General features: G+C 59.8%; 1 protein-coding gene across 1 annotated transcript in view; it reads left to right on the top strand.

Moving 5' to 3' along the window:
- Positions 1-26,353, top strand: part of PRDM16 (PR/SET domain 16) — a 311,746-nt gene that overhangs the window by 245,733 nt on the left and 39,660 nt on the right. Inside the window, exon 4 of the mRNA XM_072975567.1 lies at positions 19,891-20,025. Within this exon, the coding sequence (XP_072831668.1) occupies positions 19,891-20,025 (135 nt within the window). The remainder of the gene's footprint in view (positions 1-19,890; positions 20,026-26,353) is intronic.

Below are 26,353 nucleotides of genomic sequence, written 5' to 3'. Positions count from 1 at the left end.
GCGGTTTGTCCTCGCCAGCTCGCACAGCTCCGTCTCTTCGGGTCTTCCTTTAAAGGGTCTTTAGAAAATTGGCGGCAACCTTAACATTTTTCCCTCTGGAGAAAAGAAAGAAAGAAAGAAAAATTGTCCTCGATGTGACTGAAGAGAACAGTAGTTGTCAAAGCGCAAAGCCGGGAAGCAGCCCCGGTGGGAAGCGCCCCCGCAAAGGGCGTGCGTTTACGTGGCAGCTGGCGCCGGGCGGGGGCCTCAGCTGTGCCTGCGGGACGCCTCTCGGAGCACTCAGGGCCTGTGCGGCCACGCAGCCCTCGAAGACGCAGGCTTAGCGCCCACGGCCAGCGAGAGACCACAGACGAGCACTACACGCATGCATGCCTGTTGGCAGGGCCACAGTCCCTGGCCCTAACTGCCGCGTATTTGAATCAAATGCGTCTTTTATCACGTCATCCAGGACACAGCGTCTGAATGATGACCACGTGTGGGTGGACCGGGGACTTCAGTCCCGGGGGACGTTTTCTCCTGCTACTCAAGTGCAGAGGCTGGGACTTGCAGGCAAGGACAGCCGGTCACCTCCAGAAGCAGCTGAACATCTAGACCTGAGCGCTCCTTGTTCTGGGGCTGGTGTCCTCGCACTGTGTGGTGGGCGGGCTGCCCTCCAGGGGCTCCGGTCCTGATGGAAAGCAGAGGCCGAGAACGGCCCAGTGGCTGGCGTCCACGTCGGTCTCAGAGGCCCCCATCTCCCTGTCCTCTGGGCTCCTGGACTGCAGGTCAGCCCCAGGCAGAGGCGGGTCAGGCCCGAGCGTGGGCTTTGGGAGTTGGGAGGAGAGGGCAGCCCCCCCCACTGTGTGGCCACTCTTAGCCCTGGAGAGTTTGCTCATGGGGGACAGAGGGAGGCCAGCTTCTGCAGCAGACGCCGCTCTGGCAGCCTCGCTGGGCTCTGTGCGAGGGGAGGGGGACCTCAACAGTGCTGAGCTGTGTCCAGAGGGACCGCCAGGCCAGGGGCCACCCCAGAAGGACAATGGGCCCAGCGCCCCGCCCCTCCCAGGTCCCCTGTGGATCAAGTTGCTCCGTTTTTCCAAAGTGGAACGTCCCTGGAAAGTCATAAAACCGGTGTCGGATACCCGGGTGCTGTCCCACTGCAGGAAGGAGGGGAGGGGCCGCAGGCCGGGGCCCCTGGGCGCGTTCATCCACTCCAGCAGGGCCACAGCTGTGCGACTGGGCGAAGACACCGACTGAACAGTCACGGCCCTGTCTGCTGAGCAGTCTGCCACTGAGCCGCACGAAAAGCCTTTTTGAAGTGGGGACGGTTTTAAGAGAACGTTCCTCGTCCATGTTTCAGCTCCGACCCGGGGACGGACAGGGCCGCAGATGTCCGCGCAGAGGCTCTGCCTGTGAGCCTCGGGTCTGCTTGACCCTGCAGGCCCTTCCCCGTGGCCCCACTGCAGCCCTCACGCCTCACCTGCTCCCAGCAGCCACAGGGAGCGGGAGACAGGCCGAGCGGACAGAGACCGGGCTCTGCGGGCAGTGTGGCCACGGGGACCAGAGCCAGCCCTGGGTGTTGGTACTCAGAACTTCTCCCACCTTCCGGGCAGTTGGGGAGCCCTTGCTCCAACCACGCAGAACAGCCCCTCCTGGGTTCTGTGTAACCCAGGAAAGTCATCATTTGGTTAAGGAAAGAAAAAAAGCTACGAGAGAGAGAGATGTGCAGAGCGTAGCACGCGCTGGTCTGGGGCGTCCCGACCTCACCAGGCACAGCCCTGAGGTTCCACTGGGCCAGAACCTTCCAAACCCCGACTTCCGTGGGGGGAGGCGCAGGGGAGGGTGTGTCCTGGACTTTGGGTGACGGGCCCAGACAGGAGGAGGGGACAGGAGGAGGTCTGGCCGGCCGAAGGACGTGACGGGGCCCCCTGGCCACAGCCCAGAGTGAGCGAGCGTCTGCTGGTGGCCAGCAAGCCCTGGACACGGATCGGAAGGCAAAGGAAGGCGCCCCACCTCCTTGATTCAGTCCCGCCTCCCAGGCAGACTTTCCTCCGAGGAGCCTCGAGTGGCCTCATTGTGGCTCTGGTGACTTCGTCCTCCCTCTCCTGGCAAATGCCTTCCTCCCTCCAGGCTTGAATTGTGCGGATCTCAATCTTGTCTGAAAACCCCGTGATCTGGGGGCACATGGTGGCCAGTGCAGCTCGCCCACCCTGTGTACAGGACGCCGCAGGAGTCCTTCCCCGGAGAACCAGGAGGCGAGGATGGAAGAAGGCACAGGTGGGCATCAGCCCAAGATGTGGACCCTGCAGGAAGAGGGAAGGAGCAAAACAGAGGCATCGGTGTGCTGGGACGAGCGGAGGGCTTCCTGGAGGGGATGGCGTGGGGCTGGTGGGGAGGCAGGGACTCAGGGCTGGGGCCGGAGGGTCACGGGAAGACCGGAGCAGGGTCACACATGGAAATGAGGCTAAGAGCACAGCCTCGCCTTGGATTGCACAGGGTGCTGGGAGCTTGATTAAAAACAAAAAATGTAGCTGGGTCAGCAGATGGGAGGTTGGATGGATGGACATAAACACGCAGACAGATTTTCCTAAGGCACCGGGCTGTGTATCAGGACTCTCTGGAGGGCGGGGCCTCGAAGATCCCACAACTTGCAGCCTCCCTGTTCAGGGGCCAGTGCAGGACACCCTGAGACTGCCCTTCTGGGAGCAGATAGGGACCCCTGAGCTTCACTGGGTCAGGCGCCAACGGCAGGGTCCGCAGACTTGCCCTTCCCCGCAGGGCTCACAGCAGCCGCGGTCCTCTCCCGACGGCATGGGTGTCCAAGGGGCTGCCCCCGTGGGCTGGTGTCTGGCTGTTGCTGTCCACCCACTGTGTTCAGGCAGCCCGCTTGACCACCAGTGGATGTGCCGCAGCATCCTTAAATCGACATCCGGGGAGCGGTTGTGGGGGGCTCCAGTTCTGGGGAACGCCTCCCACTGTGGAAGGAGCCGCCGGGCTGATGGCCCAGGAGCACTGGGAGCCGAGGAAGCCAGGCGAGGCCTCAAAACCCACCCCAGGCCTCACACGAGGCCGCTTTGCCCCTCCGTGAGGCGGTGCGGCTTTCCCAGGGGCCTGAGGGTCACCCACAACGTCTTCATCCCCGAGAGTGTGACCCAGCCTGGGCTTCCGAAGTATAAAATCCATAATAAGCCCCCCTCATCTCCCAGGAGGGGCACCTCCCGAATAAGCCCCCACGCCGGCCTCGCACGATTGCAGGCGCCCTGAGGAGGCGCTCGGAGAGCTGGAGGCTCGGTCCAGGATCCTTCTGAGGACACGAGAGGAAGGAGGAGGGGAAAACCCGAAACAAAACAAAACCCAGATCCGTGCAGTTCACACCCCAAGTAAAGACCACTCAGCTGAAACCAGATGCTTGCAGATTAGGGACCAGAAGTACCCAAATCAGCACCATCCACCTGAATCAGCCCCGGAGTTCTTTGGAAACGTGGGCGGGGACGTGGTTTGGGCTGCACGTGGCCTCGGGCAGAGGAACTCCCAGGTGGAGTTCTAAGGGCTGCTCTCTGAGCCGGGTCCGGCTCTCCGAGAACTGCAGGTGGGCTTCTGGAAGGACATCGCGGTCGGACTGACCCCAAACCCACTCCATTCTGTGTGGGGCGTGGGGGTCCACCTGCCTGAAGAGCTCTTCCTCCAGGCATGAAGTCTGGGGCGGAGGTGGTCTAATGGTCTCAGGGCTTCCTGGTCTGCCGTTAAGTGGACTCGAATAGCCCTGCGTGGCAGCCTTCACAGAGCTCAGCGTGACCTCTTTACGGGAGCACAGGTGGGCCCGGCAACGCTGCAGCCTCCAAGGGCCCAGGAGGTGAGCCCGGTGGGCAGGAGCCCCTCATCCGTCCACGCCCACCCATCCAGCACTTTCTGGGTAGATCCTGGCAATGGCCTCTTTTCCCTTGCAGCCCAGACCTTCACGGAACCGTCTACCTCTAGAATGTCACCGCCTGGGGCCGCCGCTGCCTGCCCCTTACCCCAGCAACAGCCTAGTAATGACCCTGTGCCCCTGCACGTGGCCCCCTGGTGCCAGGGCAAAATTAAACTAGGCCGATGGCAACATATTTATTTGTTGTGGGGGCAATTACTCCCCCTCCCCCAGCTGCCCAGGGGGACAGTGGGCCTTATAGAAACCAGGGCCAGAGCGCAGTTTTAATTATCAGGGTCCAGCCGGGGGACCAGAAGCTTGACATGTGGGGCCACGCCCCACCCCTGCCCCAAGCCTGGAGAAAGACACTTTTATTGCTTCCTAAGGAAGCGGAGTGCGTTAGGGCGGCCTCATCCTTCACCAGCACCGTTCCTCCCACACCTGAGCCGTCTGAAGGGGCACAGAGCCTCCCCAGGGCAGGGCTGCTTGTGGAAATGAAAGGGAGACAAAGGAAGCCTGCGAGGGGTCCCCAGAGTAAACCGGCGCGTCTCGGGCGGAGGGAGGGTGACCTGGGGGACAACACCACGGAGGCGAGGAGGGGTCTCCTGGAAGCAGCCTGGGGTCACCAGGCTGTGGCTTCTGTGCGGTTTGAGTTGCAAGGTCCCCCGGGCTCGGCATCAACCTGAGGACTGGGGGTGGCTGCTCAGGGGGCTCCGGTCAGGCTTCCACGACGGAATGTAGCTCCTCCCCTGCCCGTTCAGCCCATCTCGGAGCCACCAGCATCCCCCAAGCGCCTATTGTGTGCTGCCAGCCGAGGGTCACAGGTAGAGCAAACGCCGTGCCACCCCTGAGTAGGGGCAGTCTCGCCGGGCTCCAGGGGGGCACAAGGGCAGGGCGGCTGACACCCCTCCCTGGGGGTCAGGGAGGAGAAGGAGGTGTGCGGCTCTGCTTGGGAAGGAAAGGGGGGGCTTCCTGGCAGATACAAGCACCCCTCCTGCTGCTTCCTCCTCCACGTTGGGGGCAGGCTGCCCACACCCCGAAGGCCCTGAGAGGGAGCTGCCGCCCCGTGCACGAGGCCGGGCCGGGCCAGGCTGGGGGCGTCCCTGAGGTCGGGCCCAGAGAAGAAACGCTGGGGCTCTGCTGGGCAGCCAGCAGCCCCAAATGTCAGCCGCAGGCCAGAGGCGTCAGGGCCCGGAGCTGCCGCGCGCTCACAAGTCATAAATACCGCCCAAGAGGCTCCCGTCACCCGCCGCAGGCTCGCTTCCACCAGCCGCAGCCACGGGTGATTAATGAGAATTATCATTAACGCTAATCAGAGCCGTTTGGAGGAGGCTGAGGTGGAAGGAAATGCCCTTTGTGGGGCTGCAGAGGCTGCTCTGAAGGGTGTGTGCACGTGTGGCGTGCACACATGCACTGTGCATAGTACGCATGTGCTGTACACAGGCACTCACACACTCTCACACACACGTATGCACACATACACACTCGTGCATACACATGCATGCATAAACACTGCACATGCACTCACATGCACACATAAACACACTGTGCACATGCACTCACATGCACACACATGCACGCATAAACACACTGCACGTGCACACATACACACAGTACACACTTGTGCACACGCATGCACGCATAAACATGCTGTGCACATGCACGCACACACGTGCATACTTATGCACTGTGCATGTGTGCTCACATGCAAACACATGTGCTGTGCATGCACACTGTACACACAAGCACACGCTTGTACACGTACACACACTGTACACACGCACTCACGTGCATGCGCTGGAGAGGGCTCCGAGGCTGGCTAGCAGGAGGGGGTCTGGCAGATGCAGCTGAGCTGGTGCTAAGAACAGCCCTGGCCTGTCGTGGATGGCTGGCTCCAGTGAGGCCGGAGAGCTGATTGCCAGGGACACAGGCCTGGCCCAGCACAGCGCGGCCCCACTGGAACGGACTCTCTCCCTCTGCCGCTGAGCACGTTCACGACGTGTTGAGCTTGGCAGCTGCTCACAGATTGGGCGGGCTTGGCCAAAACCAGGGCCGATGCAGGAGGACACGGGGCGCGTCTGATGCCCTGAGTCAGGGTGTGGGGCGGGGCCCCTCTGGGGGTTCCATTTTCTCTGTCGGCGCCCGGCCTGGTCCCCTGCCCTGGGCCCACTCCCGCCCCATCACGCCGGGGCCGCCTTTTTCCCGCCCGTCTCCGAGGAAGTGGCAGACGGGGCTGCGCAGCGGGCTTCCCTGCCCTCCGCATCCTCGCTCGGGGGGCCGTGTGGCTTAAAGATACAAAGTGTCCTTTTATTGGAAATATCAATTCAGAAAGGGGCTAGTAGTAAGCTGAGAGTATTTGGATAAACTTGACAGCCCTTAGGACTAAAAAAGACCTTTTGTTCCCGCCAAGAAAAAGGCTGTCGCACCACCCCGGGGCTTGCTGGAGCCAGTCCAGAAAAAACTGAGGTCGGAGCAGAAAAGTGATTAGGGTGTCTGGTGAAAGATCTTTACTCTAGGTCAAATGTTTATTATTATTTATTTTATTTTTTTATTAGAATGTGTGGCTAACATCCTATTGCCTAGTATTGGGCTGTAACCGTGTCTTCGAACACCGAGTCTGGTCCAGCCCAGCCTGCAGGGGCACAAAGGGAACTTTGTGGCATATAGGGGTGGAGTGGGGGGCGGCACCGGCGTGTTTTATTCTGCTCTGCTTTGTTTTCAAGATGTTGACCCGTTTAAGAAGGAGCAGGCATCTTCTAGGCTCGTCGTCCATGAGCAGAGGGGTCCCAGAAGCTGAGGGGCCTAGCTGTCATGAGGAAGGGGCCGCCTCCCTTTCCAGCGGCAGGAGGTTGTGCGTGTGGATGGCACGGCAGGCAGGCGTGATTTGGGTGGGTCTCTGCCAGCATTGAAGAAGGTCAAATGCAAGCTGTTACTGGACAGGTGGGGACATGGGAGAAGCTACCTTTCGGCTGACCCGATGCACCGACAGCCAAATGCCTTTTCGGGGACACTGACCTGACGGGGCTGCCAGCCCAGCACCTCCCTGAGACACGTGTCCGCTGTCCAGAAACACGTGCGCAGCCCTGCGGTTCCCTGATCTCTTGGCTGTGTCTTGACTTACTGGCTTCCCAAAGAGGCTGGTGACTCTCTGGGATTCCCGGGAGGGGACAGCCCTCGAGAAGCCACGAGAGATGAAAGTCTCAAACCTAATTTGATCCTCTCCCACCCAAGCACACGGAAAGGAAAACAGCTCGTCCGACTCAAGTCGCTGGAGGAGAATGAGCTGACGTCGCGTGAGAGGGGACTTGGCAGAGCGGGAGAGCTGTATCGCGCCCAGAACGAAACCTAATGACTGTCTGCGAGGGAGCTGGTCGCTGAAACAGCCTAGGGTCTGAGGCCCTCGGGAATCCAGAAATTTCTCCACCAGCCTCTGCAGAAAACCTCCAGGTGGTGGATTTTCTCACTGGCCCCTGTGGAAGGACCCTGGCTGTGGGTGTGGAACTCGGAGCAGCCTCTGTGGGGTCCCCTTGGGGATGCGGTCACAGCAGACCCAGGCAAAGCAAGCAGCTACCCTAGGCCTGCCTCTCCGCCAGCACCGCCTCCTGCTCGGCCCTCCCCTTGGCCAGGACCCGCAGGCTGCCCCTTTCCCGGAGACAGTGTCCGGGAAGCTTCTCCCAGGACCGCAGGCTGGGCCTCCCACCCAGCCCCGACACGATAGCCCCAGGGTCCTCTGTCACAAACGCAACGTGAAAGAAAATGCACCTGCCTGTCCCAGCCCCGCAGGGCCTTCCTCGGGGCGGCGGCCTAGGGCCGCCCCCCGGATCAGAGCGCTTTGCGAATACTAGTCTGAGGATAAGTGCCGTGACGCGCACCCGGCCGGAGACCCGCCTTCAGATCCACCCTGGTCACCATGCTCACACCAGCGAGGCGCCACGTTCCCACGGCCGGGACTCCAGCTCGGCCGTCAGGCACTGGCGGTGGCTCTAAGGTGCGCCTCAGGGTTCTAAGGAGATAATATTTTCAGAGAGCATTTCCGCTGCCACCAGAGAACATACACATAAATGTAAAATACTGACAAAATTGAAGTGGTGGTGTGTTTTAAGGTAATGACTTTTATGAGCTTACTTTCCGTAATTCACGGTCGACAGAACAAAATTACTGGAATGGGGCACTAAATGTTTTGATTCTTTAAAATTTTTTTATTATGGTTTAAAAAAATTAAATTAGATACTAAACAGAAAAAAGAACCTAGTCTTCAAAGCTAGGTGCTTGGGAAAGAACCGGGAGTGGTTATTTTTACTTAAAAGAAAATCTTAAAATAGTCTTCGTTTGCAGAGGAAGACTAAACAAAAATTGTTAAAGATAAAAGTTAAGTAGTAGGTGTTTAGAGAGTGAGAGGTGAGGAAAGGGACTCTGAGGGACATTATCCATCCGACATACCTAAGGGCGACCCTCCTCCCGGAGGCAGAGAGCTTTCTAGAAAACAGCCAAGGACCCAGCAGAGGGGAGAAGCTGTGTGTCCCTCAAGGGAACCAGCAGCGTGGTGATCATCCCTAACCTTCGAGGAACCGCTGAGGGCGGCTGGCCTGTCCAGAGTGGCCCCAAACCTTGCCACGTGGGGCTGGACGCTGGGAGTCACCGCGTGGACGGCCCTGGCCCAGAGTCTCCAGGACAGAGTTCCCAGCTCAGGAGTCACACCCAAGACCAGGCCTCCGACACTTCCATCAGGAGGGAGTCTGGGGGCGGGGGCTGGGGTCCTGGCCACTGGGGACTCGTGATCAAGCCCCGGGCGCCCTCCGCGGGCCGGGGAGACCTCAGAGGGAACGCCCTGAGCCCACAGCCTAAGACCCAGGAAGCTGAAACGGAAGGGAGACCGCCAGCCGCCCTCCCCCAGAGACGGTGCCCCCAGCCGCCCCCTCCCTGCACACACACAGCCCCTCCTCGAGAGGCAGCTCCAACCCGGGCACCTGGGAGGTGCCCCGACTCAGGGCAGCAGCCTGGTGGGCTGCCCCAAACCACGCTGCTCCGTTGCAGTTAGGCGCTCCCACCCCACACACCCCCACCCCAGGTTTTATTCCCGTCCTGACAACATGAATAGCAACAGATCTGCCAGAAGCAGCCGTGCGCCACTCACCCTGGGGAGAAAAGTGAATCCGTCCTCCCATCCTTTGCCTGTTCTCAAAACGAGAGAAATACAACAGCAGAATCCACAGAAAGATCTCGATGACAATGTTCCGAGGCTCTTAAACGCCCCCACTGAAATTCTGGGTACTCGGCTGCATTGTCCTGCCCCCGGGAGAGGCCGGGGGTTGGTGGGTGCAGTTCAGAACCATTTGTGTCACACAAATGCTGCTGATTAGGTTTTTAATAAGCCGTTTCAATTCTATTTCCTGGGCTTGAATAGATGTTTGCACTTGGCTGGTGTGGACTTGAAAGGGGTCCAGGTAATATCGTTGTGGGGGACATACTCTTAATTCCTTTAATGTATTTCGTCGAAGGTGACTGGCTGTAGGAACCGGCTGAAACACGGGCAAAGAGGGAGCGCTATTGAATTTAATTGGTTCCATTTGTCATTCAAGACTGACTCTGCTGCACCTCTGTCTATGAATCATTTCTAAACTTGCCGGTCTGACCCACCGGGCCCACGGCTTGGGAAGGAAGCCGGCTTTGGATTCCCAGGGCGGCATCTCGGGCTGAGCTCACGTTCAAGGGCAGGCCTGGCGTAAGGCTCCAGGTGCATCACTGAGAGCCTGGATGGCCTCCGGCCAGGATGACAGCCCGCGAGAGCTGGAGAACCGGGAAGGAGGTCATGTGATCTGGAAAGCCAGCCTTGCAATCCCAGACTCTCAGCCCTCCACGTCCGATGCGCTGGAAGGGCTGGGTGCAAGAGCAAAGGTGGGCCCACTGGGTTACAGCGCCTGGGGACCCCTCCCCACTCAACCACCCAGAGGACGGCTGAGCCCTAGGCCCCCCTGGGAACACGGAACCCTGGGATCACAGCACGCTGTTCAGAGGGAGACACACCACCTGTCTCTATAAAGCCAAGGCCAAGGCCCGGGCCCTGCCCGGTGCTCTCGTGTGCATGTGCAGAGCTGGCTTCTAGCAGGGCATCCACACGCCGTCCGCACCAGGAGCCATTCTTGTCTGTTAAGGAGCCGCAGGAAATGATCATTATGGGACGGGGCCAGGTGTTTGCTCAGACCCGGCCTGTTGAGGTTTGAGTGATTTGCAGACACTGATCTCAAACCATGTGGCCTGATGCTGACAACTGAGTGACAGAGCCTCTCCAGACCCACGCATCCCCTGGGAAAGGAAGAAGGGTGGCCTGGGAGAGCCCGAGTCCGCAGCAGGGGAGCCACCAAATATAACCTGGCAGGAGGCAGCCAGACCTTTGATGAGCAGCTACTGCATGCCAGCCCCACGGGGTGCTGAGGTGTACAGGCCAGCCCCGTGGGGTGCTAAGATGGACGGGCCGGCCCTGCGGGGTGCTGAGGTGTACAGGCCAGCCCTGCGGGGTGCTAAGGTGGACGGGCCGGCCCCACGGGGTGCTGAGGTGGACGGGCCGGCCCCACGGGGTGCTGAGGTGGACGGACCGGCCCCACGGGGTGCTGAGGTGTACAGGCCAGCCCTGCGGGGTGCTAAGGTGGACGGGCCGGCTCGGCCTCTGCCCTGGAAACAGGACACCGCCACACTAGCCTCAGGAACAATTGCATGGGGGTGCTGTACACCGGACGGACAGACTGTAACACTGGATGCAGGAAAAAATGCAACTCTGCTTTCCGGGGAGACTAAAAGGAGCATTTGTACCTCAGAACCCATGGAGGGCCCAGAATGTGCCAAGGGGACCTGAGGAAAGCCCCTTAGGCAAAGGCCTGTGGAATACTGCAGAATGTTCTCAGCTATCTTGAGACACCTACTCATTCTTTGTCCCCCAGACATTCACTGAGCACCCACTGTCACCTGGCTCTGGGAGTCAGCCAGATGAAACCTTAAAAGCCCTCATTGTACAGGGGAAGAGAAAGAAATTACTTGGACAGGACAGCCATAGTCGACCGTGTCCTTACTGTGATGGGGCAGGCGATGGGAGAGCCCCTCAGAGGGGCCCAACCCACTGTGTGGGATCAGGACAGTCCTCCTGGGAGAGGGGTCCCTGTGTTCTGCCACCTTTACAACTCTTGGCAGGATGTCCCCTTGTATCTCACCTTGGGAGCCGGAGAAAGCCAGAAGTGTCTGCGTAGGTTGAGGGAACCCTGTGCCTCATCTATCCATCCATCCATCATCCATCCATCATCCATTCATCATCCATTCATCCTCCCATCCATCCATCCATCATCCATCCATCCATCATCCATCCATCCTCCCATCCATCTATCCTCCCATCATCCATCCATCATCTATCCATCCTTCCATTCATCCATCCTTCCATTCATCCATCCTTCCACTCATCCACTGATCCATCCATCCATCCACCATCCACTGAGAGATGCATCTGGACTCTCAGGCGCAGAGGGTCTGAGGGTAACAAGGCCCTGGGCTGAGGCTGTGGGCTAGGGGGGAAGAATCCCTGCCAAGGAGCAGAGGGCAGGGTGAGGGGGTCTCCGGCTTCCTTGGTGGGTTCCTTGGCTGCACGTTTGGCTCCCACACTTGGGGCTTTTGTCCAGCAGAGAGACAGGCCAGGCAGCTCCCCGCAGGGCCTCAAGGAGTGTGCGTGCTATTTTTGGAAGCCCCCATCTCACAATTTGCAGCAGCTTAGCCATTGTGGGAATTCCTCCTTCACCTGCTGGGGGCAGGTGGGGGGAGCCCCGTTCACCAGCTGTGCAGTTTGTCACCACCCGTATGACCAGAAAAAGGTTATGAATGTGACACCTTCTGGGGGCCTCACATCAGCTCAGCGGAGGAACCGCTTCCTGTGGGCAGCCCCCGGGCTCCCGCCGCGCCCCGGGCAAGGACGCTGCCACAAGCCTTTGGTTTGGGGTGTTTGGGCTTTTTGTCCCCTCCAATCTTTTTAATGATCAAGAAACAAACACAGTGTCTCACTTCAGAATGTCACAGCTGAGTCTGCGGTCTTGTGCAGAATTTAGGCTCAGAGACTTCTGCTCCAGACCCAACTTCAAATCAGATCAGGGTTTGAAGAAGTGTTTGGGTTGTTAGCGATCTAACCACGACAGCCCAGGGAGCAGGGCCGGCCTGCAGCCGCGGCAGGGGCCAGGGTGGGGGCGGGAGTGGAACTTACAAGCTTGGTGGGGGGGTACTTTACAAGCCGGCCAATATTTGGGGGCTTCTCTGCACTGAAAGCCTTTATTACCTGTTCAAACAGTCCCAGGGCTGGCATGTGGGTGGCTTCTCACGACCCTGCCCTTCCCGGGGCATCGGACCTTCTGATCAGCCCCCAGGCTCCGCGGCAGCGGCTGGGTGACCTGTGGGTGTTTCCACCCCAAGAGGAGCAGAGCCCCCACGAGGCTGGGGCAGGGCAAGGCCAGGCCTCCCGTGCTGGTTTGTCAAGACAGTTGCACGTGGGCCCCTACAAGACATTTGAGGGTCCCTGGACTGTGGGGTCAGGGCAGGGGACAGAGCAGGGCAGAGAATCTACACACAGATCTCACCTGGATTATTGGCCTCCACAGGAACCCGTCTGACAGGGAGCTGCCCTGGGGACACCAGCTGCCCCACGGGGGAAGGGCCCAGAATTCCAGCCCACCAGCCCGTGGCGGAGCCACCGGCCGGGGTCGGCAAGGAGGACCCCCTCCTGTGCGGGGCTGAGGCTGACCCGGGCTCCCTGCAGTGACTGGGGGCTTTTTCTTTGGGGACACCCCAAAAGCTTCCAGAGCGTGAAGAGAGAGCCCCACACACAGGTGGGCAAATGGATCCTTGAAGGGAGACACCCAGGAGGGAGGGGGCCTGTTTGCTGAGGCCCCCCCTCCTCACTGCCAGGGCTGGCTTGTCCCTCGGGGCACCCGGGCAGCCCACTGAAGAAGCCCAGCCAGGAGCCTCTTACCCACCCGGAAGATCCAGAAAGGGTCTCTGCTTCTGACCAGCTCCCCCATCACCCTGTGCTGCCCACCCATAGCCAAGCCGCCGCATGTCTGAGAGCAGGTGAGCAGGTGCAGGCGGCCAGGGAAGCAGCAGATGCCTGCAGCCATCAGTGGCCACAGACGCGTCCCCACAGCGCATGCACTCTGGGCATTCTCGGAGCCCAGCAGAGCTGTGGGCATGGGGCTCCATTCTGGACCTCTCCAAGGAGCTATCGAGGGCAAACCAAGTGTTCCTTGGCGAGCACCATTCCTGCCTGGGGCCACTGGCCTCCAAGCGGCCGGGAGGCAGGAAAGAGGCTTTCTGGGTCCACAGGGTGTTGCAACAAAGTGTGTTACAGCTCAGTGCTACAGCTCAGTGTGACAGCAACCTGGACCCGGGTGAGAACCAAGGAGCAATCGGATTGGAGAACTCAGGTTTATTACACCAGCGGGCCCAGAGGCGTTAACTCTCCAGGCTCTGGATCCTGTCTGTAGGTTTACACAGGCTTTTAGAAGCTACCAGTCAAGATTTTGCAACATTTTGCAACATCATATGCAGAGTAGGTGCTAGAAATTGACCAATCTGGAGTGAGCTTTATGTAAATGAGGTGTTAGAAATGGACCAATCAGGGGTGAGCTTTGGGAACCTATAGAATCTTAGGGGTAAGTTCCACTTTCCTAGAAGTAAGCTGTTTCAGAGGCAAAAAGCAAGATAATGCCACCGGGCCAGGGAACCGAATGGCGCTGGCAGGAAAGTAGTGTCCCTGCCTGGGGGTCCTGCCAGTCTTTTCATGGGGCTTCCCACCTCAAGGGGAAGCTGAGGCAGGAGCCCAGACAACCCCCATGTTGTCACGTTGAGAACTTGTAATGTCAAGGCTGGAAAGTTTCCTGCGGTAAGAGAGTCAAGCCTCCCTTTGGAGCAGCCTAGAGGGCTGGCCACCGAGGCCTCCTTGAGTCCCCGCAGTGACAGGGAGCTGACCCCTTTGCAAGACTCCTCGCCCACCCTGCAGGCCACCTGCAGGCACGTCCTCGCTGCTGGTCCTGAGGTTTCGAGGGCCCCTTCGTTGGTCGCCCCAAGGGCTTCTTGTCTGAGCGGGTCCCTCACTTACTTCCCTGCAGACCTGAGGGCACTAGTTTCAGTCCCCAGTTTGCTTGATTCTTCTTTCCCTTCTTTTATTTTAACTTTTTTTTGACCGAAGTACAGTCAGTCACAATGTGCCCATTTCTGGGGTACAGCTGCCCGTTTACCCCGATGGGCCAGGGCTACCACCCACCACCAATGACACAACCTGCACACTTGCTGTGATGGACGAGACACGGGAGAAAGCTGAACCCCAGCACCCGCCCCCGGTCTGGAGCCGGGCAGCGCGCAGGCCACGCCAAGGGCCAGTGACCCTCAGCGCAGCCCGCGTGGCCGTGCTCCCACAGCTTCTGGTCTTGTCCCCTGCGCGTCGCTGGCAAGCTCGGGCGAGCCAGCCCCACTCCAGGCCTGGGCAACGCGCCGTCTAGACTGACACGTCCCCTCTGCCTGGCCGCCATCTTGCCCTCGGTTTTCTGCACGGACACTGCTGGGAGAGTTACCCCGTATGCAGACCCGGCCTGAGGAGGAAAAGGAGGAAAAGGGAGACATGAAACAAGAGTTGGATGGAAGGGGAGGAGGGGCCAAAGAAGAGGCGGGGAGCTATGAGGAGAGCCCAGCTGCAGACAGCAGAGCTCTGCCTCCTGGGCCCCGGGCTGGGCCCCCAGGGCCAGAGCAGCATGAGCATCTGGGCGTTTTGTGGGACATGGTCTGTGAGCCCCGGAAGCGCCGAGGCACCTGGGTGTCTGAGCAATCGGGGCAGGGGGTCTGAGAACCCCGGGGGTTGCACAGCTCTTGGATGTGTGAGTGATTTCTGGTCTGAGCTTTGAAGGCTTCTGTGGTCCCAAAACTCACAAAGTGTGGTTTCTGGGTCTGGCTCTAAGCCGAGAGGCTCCACCCGTCGCCCACAGGAGACAATCCCCCAGGCGCGGCCCCAGGCAGGGATGCCGTCAGTCTCCCCTGTCAGGCACCCGCTTCCTTTGCAGAATCCCCATCCTGGGCCGTGTTCTTGAGTCTCTGAGACCAAGGGACCCTGGGCTTTGTCCCCCACGATACACACACAACTGCCCTGGACATGTCCCCAGGAGGCCATGGTCAACAGCGCTGTCCGGGAGCCCCAAGCAGCTCCTCCCAGGCACAAGCCCCAGGAGATACTGGTTCTCTCGGTCCTCTCTGCCCTCGCGAGCTTCAGAGACCGCTGGCCTCCATCTTGGAGGAACAGCTTGCATGAGTTACCTGCTCTTCCTCGAAGTAGCTCCCTCCCTCCCTCCCCTCCTCCCCTCCCCTCCCCTCCCCTCCCCCACCTTCCTCTCAGCCGAGCAGTAGGGCCCCAGGCCGGTAACCCGTAACCCGTCTGCCAGACCTCCTGTCTGCTGGGCAGCCGTGCGACCCCGTCCCGCCGGCCGCATTTCTCGTTAGTGCTCGGTCATCTCAGCACCGAGCCCCGTAATGAGAGTCAGGACGGAGGATTTACGAGCTCACCCAGGCTCCGGGGCCGCACCGGCAGAGGTGTTTCCAGAATGCCTTTCCCCCACCTCCTTCCATCACAAGAATGGGCTTTCTGTTCCAGCGGCTCGTGGACGCCTTAAGTCGTAACCACGACGTGTGCGTGCGGGTGCTGGCGGGCAGGAGAGCCCCGCGCAGCTTGGTGGCTGGCTGGCGGCTCTGAACAGCTCGTGGGTGATTAAAGAAGGGGTCAGGGTGGGAAGGACGAGCCCCTCCCCCGTGCCCGGGCTTCCGCAGAGCCAAGTCGCAGCCACAGGACGCGGGGCCAGCGGGGCAGACCCCGGGCCGGCTCCTTCCTGCGGGCTCGGAACCCACTGGCGACAGGTGCGCCGCCATTGCTGGCCATGCGCGCACCCCGGACGGGCCGGGGCGGGCCGGGCCCACTAAACACGAGAGGACAGCCCGGCCGGGAGCCCGCAAGCGCGAAGTGCAGGAAACCTCAAATGATGTGCAGAAGAAATTGTCGAGGCTAAGAGAATTCTTCCATCCCTCGGCACTGCTGGTGGGGGTGATTTATGAGCTGGGGTGGGGGGGGGGCCTGGACGGCCACATGGGGAGAGGGGGCAGGAGGGCAGCTTCCTTTGAAGGCTCTGGGACCCCCGAGGCTCGGCCCCAGACAGCCCCGAGCCAGGCTTTGGCGTGTGATCAGGTGGAGGGCTGGGGGAGGTGGACTTCAAATCTGCAGAGAGGCCCAGCCCCGAGGCCACAGCAGCCTCCAGGCCACTACCTGCTACAGCCGCCCTAGGAGACGCGGGGAGCAGGGCCAGCTCTTTCCCTCGCCATCCCTCCTGGGCTCATGCATTCATCCATCCTGCACCCGGGCAGGGCCCTGACCTGTCCTCATGGGCCCTGGAGCGCCTCATCCCAAAAGAGGCAGGAAAGGGGCCTGGGGCTGCCCAGGCCCACTTTCTGGATTCCGGAGCACGCCGACTCTGCGGTTCTAGGAGCAGGTCCTTGACCTGGCTCCAGACTGCGTGCGGGGTGCCTGGGCTCAGAGCAGCCCTGCTCCTCCGTCTCCTGTCCTGTAACATGAGCAAGAACAGCCCCTGTCTGGAGGCCTGCAGTGATGTGTAAGAGGCAGGACTGGAGCAGAGAGAGACCTGAGCCCACGCGGCTCCCGGTGTGAGCACCCCAGAAGCCCCAGCTTGGCCACCACGGAGATCCTAGAAAGAGCACCGGGGGAGACCAATGCTGTAGCCCGTGTCTTCCCTTCTGGAGTCAGAAGTGGCACAGCCCACCCCCGCCCCAGACAAGAAGCCAGGCCTGCGGCACCCTGCCCACCGAGGCATGGGCTCAGGCTGCTCCTGGGAGCACCTCCCTGGCCTGAAGCAGAAGGGCGGCAGCTTCCAGAGTTCCCGCTGGGCTCCTGTGCCTCCTGCTCCATCGTCCAGATGCACCCAGGGGCGCCCCACAGGGCTGGACTCTCCACGTGGAGACAAGAGAGAGACGTGGTCCTGGCACCGGGGTGAGGCCCCCGCTGCCCACCTGGCCCTTCCTCACTGGTGCAGGGCCCCAAGGCCGAGGCTCCTTGGGCCGTCCTTGGAGGCAGTTCACTTAATCCCTCTCAGAGGCAGAGTTTTAGTCCCTGTGGAAGGAAGGAGGTCATGGAGACTCCTGCATCTCCCCAGAAAGCAGGTCAGGGGGCCCGTGAGGGGGGAGGGATTCCCCAACCCTCGGGGGCCACCAGGAAGTAACAGCTACCCTGTGATGGTCCAAACGGCCAGGGGCTGGGGGCCAGGTCCTCTGGGTTGAGGAGGAGGGACACTCTCCAGGAGAAGGCGCACACCGGGAGCTAGGCAGGGGGTCCTGCAGGAGTTGTTCCCTCTGAGCCCCAGGCCCTGCACCCCGAGAGGGATGGGGACAGTCTGGAAGCCCCAGCTCAGTGTCCCAGGTGGATGAGCAACCTGCCGTGTCCACGTTCACTCGCGCTTGAGAGGCCTGGAGATGTTGGCCGCGGTCCAGGGCAGGGCGAGAAGAAAGTGGGCCGTGTCCAAACACCTGCAGGGCATCCTGTGGAGGACAGAGACCTGTCCCGGGAGGGCCAAGAGGGCACATTTAAGGGGGAGGGTCTGTCCGTGCCAAAGTTACTCCCAGCCATGCAGCGGGATGGACCACCGACCAGGCCTGTCTGGGGGGCTGCAGGGGGCCTGGTGTGCCCGTAGGTGTGCAAACAGCAGTGTGGACTTGCCCGCAGACATCAGGGGAGGGCTCAGGTGGGATGAGCCTGGAATCTTCCAGAAACGAGAGGCACCAGGCCGTCACTGCCCCCGGCCTCCTGCGCTTTCCCTGGCGCGCCTCCCCCGCTGCCCCAGGACAGGTCCTTTAAGGACCTAAGGGCCAAGCACGCTCCCTGGGGCGACAGGGGAAGCGGGGCACCCACGTGCTGACTGTGGCAACTCACAGCATCACTTACAGTCTCCACGAGTCCCAGACTGGACCAGACTGGACCAGGGGCTGGGAGACACGTGCAAGCAAAGACAGAGACGACAGAGTCAGAGAGACTGCCAGCCCCCAGCCCAGCCGCACCACCTGCAAAGACGCTGGGGGGCGCAGGGAGCTGGGGCCCTCACCAGTGGGGGGGTCGGGGTCCCTGGCCTTGGCCAGCGGCCCCTCTTCCTCCCTGTGATGGAGGGAGGCGGGGTGCCTCACCGAGCAGAGGTGCCACTGACCGCAGCTTTGCTTGGTGGGCCTTTTTTGTGGGTTTCCTGCAGTTGGGGTGGGAGGTGAGAGGAGGGGCTGATGAGAGACGTTAGTGCCTGGCGGGGCCTCTCCCGTGGGGGCCTGCACTCCCCCACAGGGGCCTCCTGGTGTGGCAAGACCGGGCCGTGCCCCCTTCACCCTCTGGCACCTGAGGCAGCTGAGGGCTGGGAGTCTGTCCCAGGCCCTCTGGTCTCTCCTTTCTTCCAGAATTAGGCCCATGTGGTTAAAGTCCCGCAGAGCGGAGAATCCCCAGGACTGAGGCCTCCTGGTCGCAGCCCCGTCCAGGCTGGCTCTGGAGCACCCCCCCAGAGTGGCCACGGGGCGTGGATGCCAGAAAGAAGAGAGGCAGACTCTGTGTCTCCCACCACAAATCAGCTGCTGCCCCAAACCTCCCTTTCCTTGCTGACTTGCAGGCCGGGCGGAACCCTCGGCCATTTAGAAAGTGTCCCCAGACGTTTGGGAGGCACCAGGACTGTTCACACAGCTTCCTGATTCTCTGGCCAGAAGTGGGCTTCTCCCAGCCTCATGGGGCAGCCGCCTTCCCTTCCCAGGTCCTTACTGTTCATCAGGCGCACTTGGGAGATCCTCCAGAGGGCAGGGGCCGTGGCACCTGGAGTCGGCCACCTCTGTTTGTGGTAGGACAGGTCACAACCCCTGACCAGATTTCCCTGGTCCCTCCTGACACCCTGCTCCCACCAGCCCTCCCACCTGGGTCCCCTGCCCACTGGGATACACCTGCCAAGCTGGACACGCTTGCACGCCTAGACCTACCTGCCCTCCAGGACACTATGGCTCACCTGAGCACACCTGCCCACCTGGACCCCCGGGCCCATCAGGACACCTACTTCCTACTCCCAGGCCTCAGCCCCCCACCCACTTGGCGCCAGGGCTGAGCTGCCCAGCACGCTGGCCCGAGATGCTGCTGGCCTCCACGGCTCTGGATCCTGGCCCCTGAGCAGGCGCTGCCTGCAGCCTCTCCCTCAGGGCCCTGCCGGCTTGGGGAGCCCCTCTGTCAGCAGGGGACAGCAGTCAGGTATTCTGGTAAACGACCCAGTCAGAGGTGCGCACGCCTGAGACGCTCCCAGCCCGTGGGAAGTGCGTTCAGAAAGCAGCAGTGACAGCCCAGGTCCTGACGCAGTCGGGCTGTGAGGCCAGGCGTCTGCAGGCCCCCAGCGGCAAAGGGAAGCTTCCACTTTGAAGAAAACAAAGTGGCTTTCCCTCTTGCAGGGTGACGTGCACACCGCTGTGAGCACACACAGGCACGCGCACAGGCACACACACCCCCAGATGCACGGGCCGCCCCACCCCAGCCACACCTTCACCTTCAGGACCGTCAGTCTCCAGCCCACGCCCACCGCTCCCACAGAGGGCTCTGCTCTCAGACACCGTGGCCTCTGCTTCCTCCCACGTGGGGCTGCTCGCTGGGGAGTTTTCACAGTGCTGGTGGCACTTTTATGACCGGGCCAGGGCAGTGATCTGCTCGGTGAGAAGAGACAGGGCAGCCCTCCTGCCTCCGCGTCGTCGGAGGCTCCTGGGCATGGGGGGCCGGGGGACCAAGGGCCTCGCAGACGCCCAGAGGGTCGGCTGAGGCCCGGGGCCGACCCGCCCTCCTACTCCGAGCCCCAGCTCCCCGGTTGGGCAGAGGCCGGGTGCGGCAGCCGAGGCACACAGGATGCCTCTGACCTTGCTTGGTGTTCTTTCTTGCCGAGCAGATCTCTGAAGACCTGGGCAGCGGGAAGTTCTGCGTGGACGCTAACCAGGCCGGGGCCGGCAGCTGGCTCAAGTACATCCGCGTGGCCTGCTCCTGCGACGACCAGAACCTCACCATGTGCCAGATCAACGAGCAGGTAGGCCCGGGGCTCGTTCGCAGCCCCGTCCTCGGCGCCCTGGCGCCAGGTCAGATGCAAGCGGGGGCACGAGGTGATGGCTTGGCCGCTCCTCTGCAAGCCCGTCCGCGGGGGGCTGTGTGGCGCTCGGCCGGCGCTGCTTCTGGGGGCTCAGGGACACCCCGCGAACCTCCACTGGAGCCTTCGTTCAGTGGCCTCGCCCGGGGCTGGCGGAGCTCGGGAGCCGAAAGCTGGTGGCTTACGTGAAGAAACGCGGCTGGAGCAGGCAGGCCTGAAACGGCAGGGCCCCGTTCCCGCCAGCCCAGGAGGAGTGGAGAACCAGACGCGTCTGCTTGAAAAGCGTGTCTGCACCGCTGTTTCATCGAGCTGCGCGGGAGGGGCTGCGCTGGCCGTCTGGAAGGCCAGGGCGAGGCCCCGCCGCCCCGAGCCCTGGGGACCCCTGAGCAGCCCAGCCAGCCAGCGGAGGGGACTGGACTCGTTCTGGCACAGAATCCTGGTCCTGCGGGAGCCAGGACCTGAGCTGGGTGGTCCTGACTCCAGCTTAGGCCCCACCTGGGCCAAGGGACACTTTGTTCTGCTGTCAGCCCCCCGGAGGCTGAAGACCCCGCTCAGCACACTGGACCCTCGTTTGCTCTGCTGCGTCCATGTCGGCCCAGGGTTGCAGGCGTCCAGTCTCAGGAGCTGACCAGGATACAAGGTGCCACTGGGAGTTCTTTCCACCACGAAGGGAGTGCCATGTCTTTAATTACAAGTTTACAAGTGGCATCCAGAGGCTCTGCTCAGAGCCAGGCCCCCTGGTCACGCCTTCACTGTGTCCCCAGAGAAGCAGAGATGCTTGGAGCTAGCCCCTTCCATCAAAGCCGCCTGCTTCCGTCTCTATCTTCGGGTTACTCAGAAGATTTCATCTGCAAAAAGGGTTCCACAGCTTTAAGAAACGTTTGTGGAGACCACACATCAAAAGGTGCAGCCTCGTGTCATCTGGGCAAACCTCTAAAAGCCGTTTGAGGCTCTTGACTTTAGAGAAATGGTTTTGCATGAAGAGCGGGCACACCCCAGCGGGCACACCCAGGACCCGCGAGAGCAGCAGGGTCCCCACACCTGCTCAGCTGAGGGGCTCAGCCGGGACCCAGCACCCCCACCCGCCCCGGACACAGTCTAGTGAACCTTGAATCTACCGCTGCCAGCAAGACATCTACAGCTTTTACTTGGAACCCAACATTTTGAAAATAAGGACTTTTTTAAATTGTAAATATATATATATATAAAATTGCAGAAATAGAGCAAAAGATAATGATAAAAATTAGAACAGGACTTTTCAAAAAACCCTTTTCTTTCTTCGAGATGAAAGTGAAGGAGAATTAGGTTTCAGGCACATGGAAAGATGGTCCTTCCACTGCCCTTTCTTTGTGGAGAGCAGGCATCCTTGGTCATGTGTTCAGAAGCCCAGGGGCAGTGACAAAAACACCACGAGGCTGGAACCAGGACGACGCCAGGATGAAATAATGAAGGATCTAGATTTTTTATTTAAAAAATAAATGTTTGTTAGAGTATACGAACCAAACATAAGCAGTGAAGGTCTCTTTACGTGGCAAGCTATTGAAAAAGCGAACAGATACGTCATCTTCTCAGAGACTGGTCTTCGAACATCCTTGTCTTATTATTAATATTTCAGATTAGCTTTTTTTTTTTGGTGGGGGAAGGTAATCTGGTTTATTTACTTACTTACTCTCAGAGGAGGTACTGGGGGTTGAACCCGGGACCTCACGCAGGTTAAGCACGCGCTCCACCACTTGAGCTACACCCTCCCCCTTAGGTTAGCTTTTATTCCAGCCCCACGCAGGGTCCAAATGGAATGAATGGCTTCGCAGCAAACTCATCCCATGGTCAGGACCCACAGACGGAAAGACTTTCTTCCGGGATGGCATAATAGTCCTTAGCTCAGGGGTTCCCGTTCATTGGACCCCACTTTTATCCCCCACTGCTCACCCCTTCCGAGGCTCCACCCCACAGTCAGAAACAGGCCTGGTTCTAGTATGTAAGCCCACGGGGGATCAAGATTTCATCCTCACCTCACTTTCTCTACAACCCAACCTAAAAATGGGGGGTTCATTGTCCCCATTTTAGTTCACAAACTCAGAGAGGACTTGGGTGCAAATTTAAGCAAAAGCAACAGTGAAATAGCCCACAGCAGCGAGACTCCTCCCCTGGGGCACTTCAGACCCTCCATCCTCGAGGGAGAGAGGAGTGGCCCATGCCCCCTTGTGGGACCTCGGCGGGTGATTCCTGCTGTTACCAGGCAACTGAGGTTCCCGGCAGCTCCCGTCTCCAAACTCCGCTGCGTCGCAGGGGCCCCCAAGCACCCAGGAAGGCAGGGGTCAGGAGGCGTGAGGAGGTGCCTGCATTTCAGATCTCAGAGGAAAATGGGCAGCTTGTGGGACGTATTTTCCGTGGCAAAAGAATACAGACAATTTTAAACTCTCATAATAAGAGAAAAACTGCTCTTAGAGACATGGAGATTTTCAATATTTTTTGGTTTGGATGACGTGAATTTCAGAAACGCCTTTTTGAAAGGGATAGAATAGATTTAGAACCACCAAATTTTAGATAGCCTCTCAAAACCTGACTCCCTCTCTCAGATGGCCACACGGCCCCAGCAGAAAGCCTTTAGCTTGCTGCAAAGCAACCGCCTTGACCCTGCCTGGAGCTGGAATAAAGCCTTCCCTGAAATATTAATAATAAAACAAAGATTTCTGAAGACAGGCTTCTCTTTGAGAAGGAAACATTACATGATATTAATGGGGTTTCTCAGATTTCCATAATCCCAAGAGTTTCTACCAGGATTTCCTGGCTCTTAGGGAATCCTCCCCACCACGCACGCACGCACGCACGCGCACACACGCACACACACACCCCCCCACCTCCCAGCACAGCACACACACGGGAGGGAAGGAACCCGAGTTAAAGATCTGCAATGCAGCAGACAGGGTTCACCAGGTGATATTTGACAGGGATGTCACTTTAATCAGAAAAGCACTAACTTGAGGTTCATGACACACAACCTGAGCCCCAGTTTCCAGAGGACAAAGGAGACGGGGCCAGACAGTCTCATAAAGGGAATGTTCCAGAAGCCACAGCTCCCAGAGGGGATGAGGCAGCTCTGGGCAGGCCGACAGGGGCCCTGGCCTCCTGGATGGCCCCGGGTCCTCCGGAGAGACCACACAGGGTGGCAGGTTGAGGTCGGGGGAGTCTGGTCCCCTCAGCCCATCAGGGCCTTTGCTGGTGGCCGGGTTGTGGGAGCAGGCACAGCCCCACACCCCGCGTGGTTCTGAGCAGCGGGCAGCTCTCTGGCTGCGTCGTGGGGCCTCAAGGAGCCCAGACTCTGGGTCCAGCTTCTTCTCTCTGGCCGGGCCTCGTTCTCCCTAGAGCCTACTCAGACCACGGGGCTTCATTCCCCAGCGCCTTCTCCAAAATAAAAAGAAAGAAAGAAATACACCAGTGACCACGTGCCCCCCACCCAGCCTCACCCGGCCGGTGCGCCCTTGGACCCCAGCCTCGGTGCAGATGAAGGCTCGTGTGATCTGGCGCAGTGTCTCCAGGCAGGAGAAGGTGGACATGAGAAAAGGGAACCTGGAAAGAACTCAGCAAGCATCCAGAAGGTTCCCCAGAGAAGTCCTCCAAGGTGCCGCCTCCAGGCCACAGGAGACGCAGTCGTGGAGGCCCTGACACCCCTCCCTCCCAGGAGTCTGTGTGAACTGGGCTGTGTTCATGCTCTGTGTCCCCCCACGGCCGCGGGGCCGCAGGGCAGTGCTCACAGCCCCGCCTCCAGGTCCTCATCTCTGACCCTCTGGACATACCCCACCAGGAGCCCTGTGGCTCTGAGCAGTCCCTGTCCCAGGGGACCGTGGGGAGAGATGACCGGCCAGGCACCCTGCCTTGATCCTTGGGCACCAGCCTCAACCTCCCGTGTGCAACTCTCGCTGGGGGAGCCCCGGGCAGCGAAGGCCACGGGGGCCAGGAACTGTCTCCTGCACGCGGCCCGTCACCTAAAGGGTGACCAGCGGTCTGCTACTCCGCACAGCCCGCAGAGGGTCCTCAGGCAGCACCAGCTTCAGGGCGCCCGGCTGCTGGGAACAACGCCCGCAGCAGACAACTGTGGGGGCCTTGGGGGCGAGCTCGGACCACAGCGGCAGAGCCTGGGTGAGCTGACTTACCCTCCCAGCTTAGCCTGAAGCCAAGGCAGAGCCCGCGGAGCCTGGGTTCGTTCTGGGAGGAGAGCCCCCTCCCCGCCCCCACCATCCTCCAGTCCCACTTCTTGTGTTGGAAAATTCAAGATACTCAGACAATCCCGGGTGGTTCTTCCTCCCACAATTATGAGCAAGCAAGTTGCTTTGCGACGTTTCAGAAGACACAGACGGGGTCTGTCCTTGGGTTTGTTTCAATGTCAAGAAAGGAAACCGGAACTGGGATGCAAAGTGCCCACCGGAGGAAGCAAACGCAGGGAGCCGTGCACGGCCCGGCTCCTCCCGTTCGCACGTCCCCGCGGTGGGGCTAGGATGTTGGTGGCGGGATGTCAGGTGGCCGGAGGGACTGACGACGGTGTGACCGGGTGCCGGGGTCACACACACACGTCAGGGGCATGCCTCGGGGGCTCGGACCTCCCCAGCCACTCAGACAGGCTGCGAGGCCGGCGAGGCCCACGCTGCACCCCCACCCCCGGGCTGGCCGGGCACCGGGAAAATCCACCACGCCCAGCACGTTCCGCGGCAAGTGAGGGGTCAGCCTGAGCAGAGGGGCCGGGTCTCCGAAAGTGGAAGCAAAGTCTAACCCCTCCGCAGAGTGCGGGAAACAAAGCGCTCCATTAGCAGATGCGCTGGCTGATAGGCAGGCAGGCAGCGCCCCGGCAGCGAGCGCCAGCGCTGTTTCTGAGGAGAACCCGGTGTCCCCGGGCCAAAGCTCACGGCGTTTTCTTTTGCTTTCGTTTCCTCTGCCCCAAGGTGGACACCCCCCACCCCGTGTCAGGGCGTGCGATCTGCCGGGGCCCCCTGCTCTGCCCTGAGGCCAGACAGCCCCTTGTTCCTCTGCTTTCACCCTCCACAGGTTTTTAAATCATAAATCATCAATGGATTACCCGGTTGAAATGGTAGCTTCCCGTCAATTAGGTGTAATTTTCCCTTTGAAAAGGAGAAGGACAGGGAATTCATTTCAGTGCTCCTTAACCAATTTACAAACGGCTTTGAAAAACAAAGCAAATGCGTCTGGAGTCAGAAATTGTTGCATTTCACTGTTTGGAGCCAAGGGACCCTCTTCTGGGCAAAGAACAAGATGTAAATTTGACTGTGCCCTCACAATTCCGGCCATCAGCACTCAGCAGAATTCATATTTTTTTCTTCTTAATTAAGTGGAATACTTTATTAGAAGGTGGCATTTAAGAATGAGGTAGACAATTTAACTGTGACCCATAATTTATATATATATGTTTTTTAAATCTAGGCATAAACTGTACACTATATATTTGTATATCTGTAAATATAATTTACAGATAATAAATATATCTGCAATAGCCAGGTACTGAACAACTAAGAAAGAAATAGGTAAATAGATTTACTTTATATCGAGCTGCTGTGATGGTGACAGATCACGGAGCAGAAAGAGTAAAGATTTAGGCACAAATGGCTTCTGCCACACATGGGGAGAGAGAAGCCCGGGCAGTCCCAGAGATGTCAAGCCGCCTCCCCTCTCTCGGCCAGAGGAAGGAATTGTCTGCCTGTCCCTGGAGCTGCAGGTGATGCCGAACCTGAACTGGACGGCTGCCCCCATGCCCCTGCTCAGCTCTGAAAACGCGGCCTGGCGCCGGAGGAGGGCTCCCACGGTAAAGGCAGGGACGAGGGCAGAGGGAAACAAAGTCCTGCCCGAGCCCTCAGCAGCTCCAAACTTCTGCTTTCCTGCTCCATCTCAGAGCATCACAAGGCTGTTTTCTAAACACTGGAGGCTCAGCTCCGCAGCCAGCCTCAGGGCTCCCGGGTCCCCAACCTCCCAGGGAGAGATGGCCCACATCTGGGGACAGCAAGTGGGGAAGAAACACCGTGATACTTCCAAGATCACCCAGCCACTTCAGGGGTCCCCCCAAAATGCCCAAGGATAACCATCAGGCCAGCCCCCTCTCTCAGAAGGACAGGAGACAGGCAGGGTGGCCACTGGGCAGATTTGCTTTTCAGCAAGATCTTAGAGCGATTCAAGTTCCCCTCGCGGTGGGCTTCTCTTTCTTGAAAAGCCCCTGGTACACCGCACCGAAAGCCTTCGCAGAATCACAAAAGCACAAGGGAATTCT

Source organism: Vicugna pacos, chromosome 13 (genome assembly GCF_048564905.1).
Source record: "Vicugna pacos chromosome 13, VicPac4, whole genome shotgun sequence".
Lineage (NCBI taxonomy): Eukaryota > Metazoa > Chordata > Mammalia > Artiodactyla > Camelidae > Vicugna > Vicugna pacos.
The sequence above is the reverse complement of the archived record's forward strand: the minus strand, read 5'-3'. Positions and strand labels throughout refer to the sequence as shown.